General features: G+C 44.7%; 1 protein-coding gene and 1 long non-coding RNA gene across 5 annotated transcripts in view; one reads left to right on the top strand and one right to left on the bottom strand.

Moving 5' to 3' along the window:
• The window catches only part of LOC137344878 (uncharacterized), a 97310-nt gene that overhangs the window by 31662 nt on the left and 49563 nt on the right, over positions 1–16085 (bottom strand). Inside the window, exon 4 of one of the 3 annotated variants that reach the window (XR_010968486.1) lies at positions 9165–9810. The exons of the other annotated variants lie outside the window; for them this stretch is intronic. This is a non-coding gene — a long non-coding RNA (uncharacterized lncRNA). Of the gene's footprint in view, positions 1–9164; positions 9811–16085 lie in introns of those variants that run through there. 3 annotated transcript variants of the gene reach the window in all.
• The window catches only part of LOC137344877 (myeloperoxidase-like), a 42902-nt gene that overhangs the window by 23497 nt on the left and 3320 nt on the right, over positions 1–16085 (top strand). For both annotated transcript variants that reach the window (XM_068008115.1, XM_068008114.1), the window contains 7 exons: positions 213–567; positions 2013–2173; positions 4054–4312; positions 6166–6336; positions 9590–9827; positions 12402–12607; positions 15584–15745. In XM_068008115.1, the coding sequence (XP_067864216.1) occupies positions 213–567; positions 2013–2173; positions 4054–4312; positions 6166–6336; positions 9590–9827; positions 12402–12607; positions 15584–15745 (1552 nt within the window). The remainder of the gene's footprint in view (positions 1–212; positions 568–2012; positions 2174–4053; positions 4313–6165; positions 6337–9589; positions 9828–12401; positions 12608–15583; positions 15746–16085) is intronic.

Below are 16085 nucleotides of genomic sequence, written 5' to 3'. Positions count from 1 at the left end.
CATGGCCGAATTTCTAAGCCACTGACTCCAGAGAGAGCTTTTTCCATTTACCATCACACTCTGTGTTCTACTCCTAAACCAGTTTACAATCCAACCAGCTAACCTGCCACTAATCCAATGACCCTTAATCTTCCTTATCTTCCTCTTGTTAGTGTTTGTAGAACCGTTTGTGACTAACTATTTCTAAAAGTGTTCTGGACCTTTACTGCCAGATACCTCCTAATGACACCAGGATCAAAGATACTAAGATCTGCTTGCCTTTCTTCCGATCGGCTCCTGCGTGTGGCAGTGGTGAGCTGGGCTCATTGTTCGGAGATATTAACACTCGTCAGCAGATCAACTCCCTCACTGCTTTCATCGATGTTAATGAAGTCTACGGCAACACAGAGTGTCTGGCCAACAAACTCAGAAACCTGACCAACGAGCTTGGCCTGATGGCTATCAATGAGGAATTCTCTGACAATGGACTGGAATATTTACCATTTAACACTATTGCACGCAACCTTTGTGGAAGAATGGGGGAAAGCTGTCTCACCAGTCAAAATTCAACTCCGTGTTTTATAGCTGGTGAGTAACAGTTGGATAAAGAAATCCTGTCACATGCCACCTACTTACAGGGCATTCCTTTCACATGCACAGCTGACCCCATTCAATTGCTTAACACACATCTCAGGAATTTAGAATGAAAGCAGTTAGGAGATATTGGCCTAGAAATTGGTTGGCCGGTGTAAAATGGGCACCAAAGCATCCAATATGGTAGGCTGTGAGCACATTCCATGCCGGAAGTGTGCCTGCCGCCATATTGATAAAGGCAGAAAAAGAGGCGTGCCAATTTCCATGCCATTGTTCCATAAATTCCATGGTGATTCTACCAGTCTCTCACTATAACTCTGTTTTCGGCTGTTTATGCTGTTTCTTCGGAACCCCTGTGGAATTTCAGGGCCATCGTGTAGCACTGCACTGAGATTTCGTGTGGAGATTAGGAGGCTTTAACCAATCAGGTTGTAGAACCATTGACTGTTCCTGACCCACCCTAACACGGGGCAAGGTCCGACTAGTTGTTGACCAATTTAGAAAAGGGGTCCTAAAACAGACATTAGAGCCCTTATTAGCATATTTAAGGGGCCTAACGTCTGTTTTAGGGTGACACCGGGGACACCTCCACAGCACCCAAACCAATATGGTGTCAGACATGTTTCTGATGCTATTCAGACATGAGTATTTAGCCCTTTAAATTGGACTTCTGTGCCCCCCTTTTCCACCTAGAAAACAGGCACAACGAGGTCCAATTTTGGCCCCTACAATTCCAAGAGCCACCATACAGTAGAAGCTCCAATGTATGCTTCTTTCTTTATGTACCCAATGATAGTAAGTATTATGGAGAAATGAGGGGCAGAGGTACCTTTTTGAGGAGAATGAAAGTGATAGAAGATATTGGCGGGGGGTAAAATAGGAGCGAGACCCCCTGGAGAGGTGTGGGAAGAGACCATCTTGAGGGGGGGGGCAAAAAAAACAGGGCAACACACCCTGTTTTGGTGCAAGAACAGACAGAAAAATGGAGCGAGATCAAATTTGGCAGAGGAGGGGCAAAAGAAAAGGGAGGCTAATTCTGACAAGTAAGGGGCAAAATAGAAAGAGGAAGAACGACTCTGCTGAGCAGGAGGAAAGAGGGGAGAGAGCTACACTCTTGCACATTGAGAAGAGAGGATTTCAACTCTTCTGGGAGCAAGCCACATTATAAAAGAACAGGCTTCAACTCACCATAAACATTGCTAAGGATGATCCATTATTGTTTTATCGGGGAAGCACAGTCTTGTTGTTCAGATGGGATCCATAATCCTCCCTGAGCTTCACCCTCGTACTTCATGAAGCCATTGAGCCTCCCGATCATACTGCACCCTGTAATCCATGCTCGGGTGCCTGTTCTATTGGGTATTTCTTTGTGTGTGTTTGTCCTCCTTCATTAATAATACAAAGTTAACACTTGTCAATACCAATCATGTTCACCACAGGTGATGTACGTGTGAACGAACATCTGGGGGTGTTATCGTTCCATACAATATTTCTACGGGAACACAATCGCTTAGCGAGAGAGCTGAAGAGACTGAACCCGCACTGGAGTGGAGAAACGACCTACCAGGAAGCGAGGAAAATCTTAGGAGCTTTTCAACAGGTAGAAGGATAATGTCACTGGTAAGGTAGTGGTTAGGGTACTGGCCTACTAACTTACAAATTCCACCGTAGCAAGTTGAGAAATTGAATTTAATAAATCTGGTAATTCATAGTTGTCACCAGATTTTGTCTTTTAAAAAAAACAACTTTCCGGAAAGGGTCCTGTCACCTTTACCAGGTCTGGCCTACATGTGACTCCAGTCCCACACTATGTAGTTGACTCTTAATGTCCTCAGGGCAATTAGGGATGGGCAATAAATACTGCCTTGCCAGTATTACCCACATCCCCAGAACAAATTTTTGAAAAATATTAGAACAGGCTTTACTCAGTGACTGAGATTGTTTTCACTGAGGATTGTGGTTGTTCTTTTTTTGATCTGACCCGACTACTTTTTCAGTCCCTTCATATTGTTGTATAAAATGTTGGCCTGACTCCATAGTGAGGACTTTGGTCATCCAATCATAGGAAGAAGATGCAGAGGGAACAATAAAGAGGATTCTGGCTGCATCTTGAGGAATGGCTAAGGAGGTTAAGTTTGTTTTCTTTGGAAAAGAGGTCATTTCAAGGTGACCCAGATGATAATTATGAAGGGAATTGGTAAAACTGATCTAGGCAAGTTGCTCATTGTGCTGATGGATTCAAATCCCAGGGGACACGAGTTTAAAAAAAAGGACGTTAAAAGTAAGAAGGGAAGTCAGGTGAAACTTTTACAGGCTAAGATTAATGGAGTTGTGGACTACGCTGCTGGGGAAGGACGTTGATGTGGACAGTGGGGTGCCCCTGTTCTGGGGGTCATATAGTGGAGTGCCCTGTTCTGGGGGTCATACAGTGGGGTGCCCCTGTTCTGGGGGTCATACAGTGGAGTGCCCCTGTTCTGGGCGTCATACAGTGGGGTGCCCTCTTCTGGGGATCATACAGTGGGATGTCCCTGTTCTGGGGGTCAGAAAGTGGGGTGCCCCTGTTCTGGAGGCCAGACAGTGGGGTGGCCCTGAACTGGGGGTCATACATTGGGGTGCCCTGTTCTGGGGATCAGACAATGGGGTGCCCTGTCCTAGGATCAGAGAGCAGGGTGCCCAGTTCTGAGGGTCGTACTGAGGTGCCCCTGTTCTGGGGTGAGAAAGTTGGGTGCCCTGTTCTGAGGTGAAGCAGTGGGGTGTCCCTGTTCTGGGAGTCATACAGCGGGGTGCCCAGTTCTGGGAGTTATACAGTGGGGTGCGCAGTTCTGGGGGTCATACACTGCAGTGCCCCAGTTCTGGGGGTCATACAGTGCAGTGCCCCAGTTCTGGGGGTCATACAGTGGGGTGCCCAGTTCTGGGGGTCATACAGTGCAATGCCCCTGTTCTGGGGATCATACAGTGGGGTGCCCAGTTCTGGGGGTCAGGCAGCGGGGTGCCCCTGCTCTGGGGGTCAGGCAGTGGGGTGCCCCTGCTCTGGGGGTCAGGCAGTGGGGTGCCCTGTTCTGGGGGTCAGACAGTCGGGTGCCCCTGTTCTGGGGGTCATACAGTGGGGTGACCCTGTTCTGGGGTCAGGTGGCCTGTTGTCTGTCAGTTGACTACTTCTTGCTTAGGGAGATGCTCGGCCTACATGAGACCTACCTACATGGGCATGAATGGAGAGAACCTATTAATTGTGAATTCTGTTAACTGATTACTGCTTTCTGAGCTCCATTACTAGCCCAGGGCAAAAGGGCAATTTTCTGTCACAATCACTCATGGACCCCAGCAGTGACAGAAACCTTGAATCCCTCTGACTGTGGCAGACCTGTAGCCAATGCACAGAGGTGAACGTATCTTTTTCTAATAGAACACTTGCTGATCCCTTTTGAGTTTATTGTTTTTAGATCAAACTATACTGAATGAAGCCTTTTCTCACTGCTGCAGATAATAAATCACAGAGACTACGTTCCCCTGCTAATCGGTCAGGAGGCAATGCAGAAATATCTCCCAGATTACGAAGCCTACGATGAATTTGTTGATCCCAGTATTGCCAATGTTTTCTCAACGGCAGCTTTCCGTTTCGGACATCTCACCATTCCGCCAATACTGACCCGCTTAGCTGAAAACTACCAGGAACATCCTCAGTACAAAAACCTCCTCCTACACGAGACTTTCTTCACTCCCTGGAGAGTGGTAAGGGAAGGTAGGTAACGCACTTTAATATTACTGCAGCAAGTGCTTATTTTTCCTGGCCCTCTTTATCCCAGCAGTAGACAAGAGCAGCACACCTAAAGTGCACTGTTCCTGTCCAGATCTTGGGGGTGGGAGTTGGTGGGGGGGGACAGCTATTTTCTGTCCGAGGCTATCAATATGGCCCAGAGACACCCCAATTTAGGCCTACCCCAGCAAGGCCTAGTGCTGGTAAAAGGGGGAGAAAAGTGTACTGCAATAGCAGGCCTCAGCCTTGGGGCCTTCTAATTGCTGCTGGAGAGCAGCAGCCAGAAGGTCCTGGTGCCATCAAATCATTGTGGGGAGGGGAGGGAGAGCTGAAGGAGGAAATAAAACTTGTGTTCAGGTTTCTTTAGGCTGCCACGACACCGCTGCAGACTTCCCATTCGCAGGGGTCCCAGTGCTAGCCCTAACACTTAGATTTCTCTGATTTCCCCTCCCATTAGGTGGTCAATAGGCTGAGAATAAGTAAAGTGAGGCGAGAGGGCAGGAATATCCCCTTCCACCTCATTTGCATGGGTTCACTCAGGCCCAGCTCTGCCTCCCACCTCCCTGCCAGGGAGGCCCTGGAAACAGGCATTCTCCAGAGGCAAAGGTCAGGAAAATCAGGCTCTTGGTGCCCTATAGTTGCACGTAATTATGATCACACAGACACCAAATCACACACCAACCTAACTTAGGACATATGTCACCGTTCCTCCGTCATTGCTGGGTTAATATCCTGGAATTCCTAGCTAACACCATTGTGGGAGCACCATCACTGCAGTGGGTCAATAAGGCCCACCTGACCCATCGTTTCAAGGCAACTAGGGATGGGCAATAAATACTGCTTTGCCATAGTCCCCCAGATCCCAGAAACCAATTTAATAAAACAGCTTTCCCCTTCTCAATTCATGAGAGGATTTTAACCCAAATCCCAATTTTTGGAAGTTCAGGTGCTTTTCATTTGCTCTGTGTTGGATCTGCTTTCCTCCACTGCTGCCTTCAACATGTCATCTGTATTTTTAACAAGTATCACACCCTGCCGGTACCGTCTGGTTTGATTTTTAAGTTCATGTTTTTCAAGGGGCACACCTGCTACTATTGGGTTGAGTTGGTTTCTGTGCCTAGGTTAGGTTTGATCTGTATTGTTTGTATTGTAATAGTTATCAGGCATCATAAATTCATCAATGACTCACTTCTCCACACAGATGAAGGAAAGGTCTCTGTTCTGGGTTAAATTGTGTAGAAGCCTCATTCCTCAATTCTACTGTGATGCAAGTTATTGTTTGTTGTGAATGTTTCGGGCAGGAAAGTGGAGTTGAGGCCAAAGATCAGCCATGATCTTATCGAATTGAGGAGCAGGCTCGAAGGGCCGTATGACCTACTCCTGCTTCAATTCTTATGTTCTTATGTTCCTTTGTTCAGTGCAATCAGGACTGAGGAGTTTATTCTGAATGAAATCCCAGCCCTTTCCCTTTATATTCATCCCAGATTTTGATATAGGACATTACCTGATAACAGACAGTTACAGTTTACAGCTGTAAAGCAATGAGCCACATCCATGCTCTGACGCCTGGCTGTCAGGAGGAAGAGCTGTTCTGCAGCGCTGTTGTATCAATGTTATTGGGTATAGTTTAGGAATACTAATCCATTATGGAGCATGGTGCATCTTCGGTAGCTTGTTTCAATGGTGTTTTTGTTGGGTAACAATCATTGTCACAGACATTACTGTGCTGCTCATGTGGAGGTCTTTAACTGTCGGTCACTGTACCACCAGCTGCAGTTTAGAGAGTGGGAAGAACTACGAAATGGATTAACAAAACTTGTTTTACTCTTTGTGTGTAGGTGGAGTAGATCCCATCATTCGAGGATTGTTGGCCAATCCCGCCAAACTGCAGACACAGCACAAAATGATGCCAGACGAACTGCGGGAGAAGCTGTTTAAGTTGACCGCTCATTTAGCGCTGGACCTGGGTGCACTGAATATGCAGCGTTCCCGGGATCATGGAATCCCAGGTAACAGGAAGGCAAACACAGTGTAGAGTATAACTCAGAAAGACATGTAGTTATAATGTCAGATATTCCAACAATTTCATTATCTAGAGTCACATTATCAAGAAGCCAGCAGGAAAATATTAGGTTCACTCACACAGAACAGCTGCTTCACCCCAGTGCTGATTGGAAACAATGTGGAAAGGCTGTTGTGAATATTGGTCCCCAGTGTAATGTAGCAGAGGGCAGGCAGTGACTGAGGAGCTGGGAAATGCTCCTTGGGATCATCTTTCAATCACCAGAGACTGTGGAAATGGGATCAGAATCACACCTCTGGGAATGTGATGTATCTCACCTGCTGTCATTGGTCACGTGGCTGCTACATCACATTGGATCCCTCTGAATCGCCAGGGATCATTTACCAGGAAGTGTTTAGCAGGGAGTATTTACCAGAGAATACTTAACAAGGATTATTAACTGGAGAATATTTGCTACAGGGAATTTACTGGGGTGTATTTAGCAGGAAATATTTACTGGGCACTATTTACTGAGAAGTGTTTACCAGTGAGTATTAAGAGGAAATATTTGCTAGAGAGTATTTGTCACAAAATGTTTACCAGTGACTATTTATTGAAGAGTATTTATCAGGGAGTATTTACTGGAATATATACCAGGAACTATTTAAAGTAGGTATTTACTGTTGAGTATTTATCATAAATGTATTTACCTGGATATTTAATGAGGTTCATTTACAAGTGAGTATTTACCAGGGAATATTTAATGATGATCATTTTCCAGGTAGTATTTACCAGAATATTTATTAGACACTATTTAAGGTATTTATTGATGAGCATATACCAGAGTGTACTCAACTGAATAATGCTTACCAATAGGTATTTAATGGGGAGCATTCACCAAGATTATTTACAGGGGAGTTTGTACCAAAGAATAGATACTGGGAAATATTTACCATAGCGTTTTTGTCATGAACTATTTAGTAGGGAATATTTGACATAGAATATTTGCCAGGGAGTATTTGCTGGGAGTATTTATTAAGAAGTATTTACCCAGGGATTAGTTATGAGTGAATATTTACCACAAATTATTTACTAGCGAGTATTTACCAAGGTTTATTTACTAGAGTATATTTACCAGGGAGATTTTATGGGTGAATATTTAGCATTGATTATTTTGGGGGAATATTTACCAATAAATGGTTACTGAGGAATATTTACCAGGGAATATTTACTGGTGAATATTTACTAGGGAGTATTTACTGGTGAATATTTACCAGGGATTATTCGCTGCTGAATATTTACCAGGGAGTATTTGCTGGTGAATATTTACCAGGGAGTATTTGCTGGTGAATATTTACCAGGGAGTATTTACTGAGGAATATTTATGAGGGAGTATTTACTGGGGATTATTTACCCTGCAGTATATGCTGGTAAATATTTACCAGGGAGTATTTACTGGGGAATATTTAAGTTGAATATTTACTGGTGAGTAATTGCATAAGTGTTTTTACCTGGAGAATATTTACAACTGAGCAATTGGCAGGGAGCATTTAACAAGGAGTATATACCAGGGGATATATACCAAACAGTATTTACCAGTATACGGAAAAAAATAATTTGCATTTATATAGCATTTTTCACAACCTCAGGATGCCCCAAAGCACTTTGTAGCCAATGAGTATGTTTGAAGTGTAGTCCCACAAACAGCAATGAGATAAATGACCAGATAACCTGTTTTTTTATTGATGTTGGTTGAGGGATAAATATTGGCCAGGGCACCGGGGAGAACTCCCCTGCTCTTCTTCGAATAGTACCACCTGAGAGAGCAGATGGGATCTCGGCTTAACTCATATTCCAAAATGTTCCAAAAGGTGGCACCTGCAACAGTCCCAGATTATATGCTGAAATCTCTACAGTAGGGCTTGAACTCACAGTCTTCTAACTCAGAGGAGAGGGTGCTACTAGTGAACCAGGTTGATACCAGAGATTACATATTAGGGATTAATTACCAAGGAGTGCTTACCAGTGAATATTTACTGGAAAGTAATTACCAGGAAGCATTTATATGGAAGTATTTACCAGGTGCTATTTACAGGGATTACTTAGATGGAAGCATTTATCAGGGGATAATTACGCAATAGTATTTTCAGTGAAATATTTACCAGGGAGAATTTGCCAACAAATATATACCAGCGGTTATTTACTGCACTGTAATTATTGTATATTCTGTGATTACTATAAAGAAATTACTGTACATTCTGTGATTACTAATTATTATTATATATTTTGCTAGTACCACCATTGTAATTAATGCATATTCTATGATTACTCCACATTCTGTAATTACTGCAGAGTAATGAGTAATTGCTGCAGAGACATAACTGCATATTCCATTATTACTACAGGGAAATTACTACACATTTGATCATTACTGCAAAGTGATTACTGTGGGTAATTACTGCATATTATATAATTACTGCAAAGTGATTACCTTATAGATGTGTTAACTATAGAATAATTAACGTATATTCTATGATTACTGCAGTGAGTACGGCATCATAATTATTGATTATTATATAATTACTGCAGAGTAATCATTGCATATTCTGTGATTACTGCAGAGTAATGACTGTTCTGTGATGACTGCGGAATAATAACTGCATATTCTTTTATTACTGCAGATGAATTATTATATGTGTGATTACTGCAGAGTAGTTTTTGTATATTCTGCAATTACTGCAGAGTAATTTTCACAGATTCTGTGACAACGTTGCTGCAGAACATTTGCATCACATGTTTCACCGGGTGCCCAACGAAGGAATCATCCTCCAGTTGTGTAAAATTACAGTGATTAAAAGGCTGATGTACGTTCAAGAATAGCTTAGTGGAGTGAGGTGGGGTGGGCAGTGGTGCATGAAGTCGTAGGACTCGTGTTCACAACCCCTCTACCCGCTCAGATCTTAATCTCAGGCAGTGCCACTAAAGGGAGACACTAAGCAGAAACCATTCAACCCCCTTCTCACGCAAGTTAAGGCAAGATAAAAAAAACGGGAGAGTTCCTCCAGACCATTCCACCATCCTCCTCTTGATTAGCATCAGAAAGGCACTGCCAGAGTCCCAGCAGCAAATCTCCCACCAGCCTTTCTAAGCTCGAGATGTTGTGTGGCAATAAAACAGAGTTCATTATGTACTTTTTCCAGTGCAACTAATACACTTTAGCTGACAGGTGTATTTCCCCTTTTACTTTCTGAATTTCACAGGTTACAATGCTTGGCGGAAATTCTGTGGTCTTTCACAGCCCAAGAATGTGATTCAACTTTCTGCAGTCCTCAAAAGTTTGGAATTAGCAACAAAACTCCTCAACGTGTACGGAACTCCAGACAATATCGACGTGTGGCTAGGGGGAGTCTCCGAACCCTTCGTGGAAGGTGGGAAGCTGGGCCCCTTGTTGGCCTGTTTGATAGGACAGCAATTCAGGAACCTGAGAGAAGGAGACAGGTAATGGACAATACTACCAGAACAAAAACAACTGAAAGTTTTATCATTCATTAAGTAGTGGGTTTCCACTTCTCAATCCAGGGATCGCGGATCAATACCCAGGGCTTCCTGACACTCCAATCTGCCAGCCTGGGTTGTGATGAGTTCACTCAGTCATTGGTTGTGTTGTTGAGTAGAGCATATTGAGGTTGGTTTTCCATCACTGTGCAGAAAACTGTGAAGAGGCTTTTGCCTCTCCAGAAACATGTCTTGTATCAGACAATTTTTTAAAAATTCGTTCATGGGGTGTGGACGTTGCTGGCAAAGCCAGCATTTATTGCCCATCCCTAATTGCCCTTGAGAAGGTGGTGGTGAGCAGCCTTCTTGAACCGCTGTAGTTGTTGTGGTGAAGGTTCTCCCACAGTGCTGTTAGGAAGGGAGTTCCAGGATTTTGACCCAGCAATGATGAAGGAACTGCGATATATTTCCAAGTCAGGATGGTGTGTGACTTGTAGGGGAACATGCAGGTGGCGGTGTACCCGTGTGCCTGCTGCCCTTGTCCTTCTAGGTGGTATAGGTCGCGGGTTTGGGAGGTGCTGTCGAAGAAGCCTTAGTGAGTTGCTGCAGTGCATCCTGTAGGTGGTACACACTGCAACCAGGGTACGCCGGTGGTGAAGGGAGTGATTGTTCAGGGTGGTGGATGGGGTGCCAATCAAGCGGGCTGCTTTGTCCTGGATGGTGTCGAGCTTCTTGAGTGTTGTTGAAGCTGCACTCATCCAGGCAAGTGGAGAGTATTCCATCTCACTCCTGACTTGTGCCTTGTAGATGGTGGAAAGGCTTTGGGGAGTCAGGAGGTGAGTCACTCGCCATAGAATACCCAGCCTCTGACCTGCTCTTGTAGCCACAGTATTTATGTAGCTGGTCCAGTTAAGTTTCTGGTCAGTGGTCATCCCCAGGATGTTGATGGTGGGGGATTCGGCGATGGTAATGCCGTGGAATGTCAAGGGGAGGTGGTTATACTCTCTCTTGTTGGAGATGGTCATTGCCTGGCACTTGTCTGGCATGAATGTTACTTGCCACTTATCAGCCCAAGCCTGGATGTTGTCCAGGTCTTGTTGCATGCGGGCACGGACTGCTTCGTTTTCTGAGGGGTTGCGAATGGAACCGAACAATGTGCAATCATCAGTGAACATCCCCATTTCTGACCTTATGATGGAGGGAGGTCATTGATGAAGCAGCTGAAGATGGTTGGGCCTAGGACACTGCCCTGAGGAACTCATGCAGCAATGTCCTGGGGCTGAGATGATTGGCCTCCAACAACCACTACCATCTTCCTTTGTGCTAGGTATGACTTCAGCCACTGGAGAGTTTTCTCCCTGATTCCCACTGACTTCAGTTTTACTAGGGCTCCTTGGTGCCACACTCGGTCAAATGCTGCCTTGATGACAAGGGCAGTTGCTCTCACCTCTGGAATTAAGCTCTTTTATCCATGTACTCCTGTGTTGTAGCTTTACCAGGTTGGCACCTCATTTTTAGGTACGCCTGGTGCTGCTCCTGGCATGCTCTTCTGCACTCTTCATTGAACAGGGTTGATCCCCTGGTAAATTGGAGACCCACTGAGATCATGACGAGCCATACCCAGCCGTAATCACTCAGCCTCCTTAGGAAGCTCGAAGGCAAACAAAGTGAAAACAACATTACACTAAATGGGCCGGACTTCACTGGAACAGTAAAGAAATAGAAATTCAGTGAGATATTTCCACTGCAAAAACGCCACTAGTTGGAGACGTTAGGTCCAATTTTAACTGTGCCTACAAGTGAAAACGGGCGACAGTGGCCCTAAAATCGCAGAGCTGTAGTTATCGCCCATTCCTGCTCCAATCCCACCCACCCTCATTTTACCTGGGGACTTCTCAAGGACAGTCCAGGCACCCCCCTGATTCAGACGGGAGCCTCAGTACTGGGTGCAAATCAGGGTCCCATGATGTACATAGGACTCCGACGCAATTTCAAGAGTGGAGCATGCACCATGCATTGAGCACACTTTGCCCAGTTGTACCAGACGTGAAGCAGAAAAGGTAATTTCAGAATTCTTTTTGTGGTGGCCAGGAGGAACAGGAGTGCTCCTCCGGGCTTCACTAAAACTACTGTGAACCGCTGCCACATCGGACGGTATATGGGGTATAAATTTGACTTAGGGGGGTTACACAAAACGGGCAGTCGATTCACTATCGCTCGTTTCACGCTACGATGAATTTATGCCCCAATAGTCTGTGATTAGGTGAAGGACAGGAGGACCAAATGAAGAAGTGATATTGGAGGTAAGAATGCTGCTACGGACTGTACAACAAACACAATGGACAATCCTAAGCCTGAGAAACTGATTCCAAACCCCTCCCTCTCTTCATACACCCATTGAATTTAGGGTCAGTGAAACTCCTCCTTGCCCCACCCCCAGCCCTTTTCTGTCGTCCAGCTGCTATACTCGGGCACAGTAAATGCAGAGGTTCTCTACAGAGTGTTTGCAGTCAACAAGTTAGGTCTGATCTGTACTTTTCAGAGACTTGCCAATGACCTTTCCCCTTTGTTCTTTAGATTCTGGTGGGAAAATGAAGGCGTTTTTATTGGTAGCCAACATCAGGCTCTTGCTCAAATCTCCATGTCCAGGATAATCTGTGATAACACCAGGATTCAATTTCTTCCTCGGGATGCATTTAGATACAGGCCATACCCACTAGGGTATGTAAACTGCAGCCAGATACCACGGGTAGACCTGAGCGCCTGGAAGGAGGATGCAAAAGGTACGGTATCTCTGGGCTGGGCCCAGCCTTCACAAACCTGACATTATGGTTCATTTATGTTTGAGCATAAAACTAACCAAATCTGCTGGTGTAAGAAAGGAGCAAAGGGAAGCTGAGAGCTGCAACTCTGAATGCCGTTAACATTTTTCTTTTTTAGTGATTCAAACTTTTTATTCAGAAGTGTATATTTTCTGCTGCAATTTTTTCTATCTGCTGTAGTGATTCAGGGACAACAAAAATGAAGGACCAATGAGGTTAAGGACAAAATCTTCAGGAGCAGGAAATTTAGACTCATTAACAGATCAGGTCACCTATCCACCATCTCATCCTATCACTCAACCCCACCTACTCATCTTCTCACCCTATCCTTCACTTTCTCATCCAATCCTACAATCCTTTCTCTCCTCAGAAGTTGTCTCTTAAACCCATTTATGCCATCTACTTTGATGTGCTTTCCCTGATAATTTATTCCACAACTCTGTTGGCTTATTTGCTCTTAATTCTTAGCTTCTGTCCTCTGGTATTTGATCCCTAAATCTCAGTGAACAATCGGCCTGGGTCAGATCACTCAAAGTCTCCAGAGGCAGTAATCTCCTTTTTGTGATCAGAACTGCACACAGGACTCCAGGTGGTGTCTGACCAGTACCTTACACAGCAATAACACAACCTCTTTGTATCTGTACTCTGCCATCTGCTAATGCCACTGTTTGATGTCATGGCACTGATTGTTACAGGTTCCTGGACTGGGATGAGTGTTGGAGTGAGTCAGATATAAACATTGCTAACTGTGGATCAGTATTCCTTGCTGGAGTGAGAGTCCAACACAGCACAGCACAACACAACTCAGCACAGCACAACACAGCAAAACACAGCACAGCACAGCAAAGCACAGCACCACACAGCACAGCACCACACAGCATAGCACAGCACAGCACATCCCAACACAGTGCAGCACAACACAACACAGTGCAGCACAACACGACACAGCACAGCACCACACAGCATAGCACAGCACAGCACATCCCAACACAGCACAGCACATCCCAACACAGCACAGCACATCCCAACACAGCGCAGCACATCCCAACACAGTGCAGCACAACACGACACAGCACAGCACAACACAACATAGTGCAGCACCGCACAGAACTGATACCTTCTTGTTCTTTTATGATCTATAAAACACATACTCTACCAGCTGGCTTAGATGGATGAAACCAGGTAGTTATCTAGATAAAATGTCAACTGGGACATGTCCAAGGCACAGCAATCCCTGAAAGCTGGTTACACTAGTTTCCATTAGTGCCTTTTAACTGGTTGGAAATGTATTTTTTCATTCATTCTTGACATATGGAGGTCGCTAACAAGGCCGTCATTTATTGCCCATCCCTAGTTGCCCTTGAGAAGATGGTGATGAGCTTTCTTCTTGAACTGCTGCTGTCCATGTGGTGAAGGTACTCCCACAATGATGTTAAGTAGGGAGTTCCAGGATTTTGACCCAGCAACAATGAAGGAACGCACCTGACTTGTAAAAAGTCTCAAGATTATGCTTCAGGTTGGCAGTCCCCTGGGTAAATGGCAGTGTTTGACAATCTCCCTAGGGATAGATGGTAGTGTTTGCTAGCCTCCCTTAGGATAGATGGTAGTGTTTGCTAGCCTCCCCAGGGATAGATGGTAATGTTTGCTAGCCTCCCTTAGGATAGATGGTAATGTTTGCTAGCCTCCCCAGGGATAGATGGTAATGTTTGCTAGCCTCCCTTAGGATAGATGGTAATGTTTGCTAGCCTCCCCAGGGATAGATGGTAATGTTTGCTAGCCTCCCCAGGGATAGATGGTAGTGCTTGCTAGCCTCCCCAGGGATAGATGGTAGTGTTTGCTAGCCTCCCTTAGGATAGATGGTAATGTTTGCTAGCCTCCCCAGGGATAGATGGTAATGTTTGCTAGACTCCCTAGGGATAGATGGTAGTGTTTGCTAGCCTCCCTAAGGATAGATGGTAATGTTTGCTAGCCTCCCTAGGGATAGATGGTAATGTTTGCTAGCCTCCCCAGGGATAGATGGTAATGTTTGCTAGACTCCCTAAGGATAGATGGTAATGTTTGCTAGACTCCCTAAGGATAGATGGTAATGTTTGCTAGCCTCCCCAGGGATAGATGGTAATGTTTGCTAGCCTCTCTAAAGATAGATGGTAGTGTTTGCTAGACTCCCTAGGGATAGATGGTAATGTTTGCTAGCCTCCCTAGGAATAGATGGTAGTGTTTGCTAGCCTCCCTAGGGATAGATGGTAGTGTTTGCTAGCCTCCCTAGGGATAGATGGTAGTATTTGCTAGCCTCCCTAAAGATAGATGGTAGTGTTTGAAAATCTCCCTAGAGATAGATGATAATGCTTGTCAGCCTCCCTAGGGATAGATAAAAAAGTGCTGATAGGTGTATATTTATTCCTGGAGATGCAAATCATATCATAAGGGTAGACACAGATGATTCATATTATATAGAAGAAGGTTCCTATTCTGCTGGGACCATGGATGACTCATCTGTAGAATGTAACTGGTCAGAGTTGCTAATGTGGGTTATACAAGTAGATTAATATCCTGGAGATGTATAGGTCAAGAAGAAATGCCACTGAGTTCTTCCCTGCATTTGATGGTCTCTCAGGCCAATGAATGGCTGTGTCTTGATCCATGACTGGATAAATCCTTCTTTACTCTGCAACAATTGGCTGGATGGCCTTTTCTCATTCCACATTTTCTCCTATTCTTACACCTGCGAAATACTCTGTAGAATTGAAGCTGTCTCCATATCCCACACCTTCCATACCACAGCGATTCACTTTGCATTCGTCTGCTTTTCTGTTTTCTTCACTAATTTGCCTGTTTTATTTTCTAATTGTGCTGTGATGTACACAACACTTCTTCAAATATTCCCAGTAACTCTCGGCTTCTCCTCTCCTGATCAGTGTCTGTTTGTTCCCTTTACAGTGACCCCCTGCGGCTCAGTCCCTTTTGTTGCTCACGCCCATTTCTCGATCTGTAAATCCTCGGTCAGGTACACCTGTGAATCTGGATTCAAGCTGGCAGGAGGGGATATGATCACCTGTCTGAGTGACGGACAGTGGAACTCTGCACCACCTGCCTGTACAGGTAAGAGCTGAAATCCAGTCCCTCAGAATAGTGAGTGTCAATGGTTGACATCGGGTGTAAAAGGGTTAATTATAAACACAAACGTGGTAATTTTCACCTTCTCCGTCAGAGCAGTAATCTGGGAGAGTGGATCGCTCATCTGATCTTCATCCCATTGAAATCAATAACAGGTGATACATTCCACCAGATTATCACCCAGGCAGTGAAGGTGAAAACCAACCCTAAATGTTTTAGTGTATTTATCCCATAAACACTTAATCAACATCACAGAAACTTGCAGCTCCTCCATCAAATTTTACAGCATGAAAATCTAGTTAAACCTACTCTCCATAATTACTAC

The sequence above is a fragment of the Heptranchias perlo genome, chromosome 28, assembly GCF_035084215.1.
Source record: "Heptranchias perlo isolate sHepPer1 chromosome 28, sHepPer1.hap1, whole genome shotgun sequence".
Lineage (NCBI taxonomy): Eukaryota > Metazoa > Chordata > Chondrichthyes > Hexanchiformes > Hexanchidae > Heptranchias > Heptranchias perlo.
Note: the sequence above shows the minus strand (reverse complement) of the source record. Positions and strands in the feature narration are given on the sequence as shown.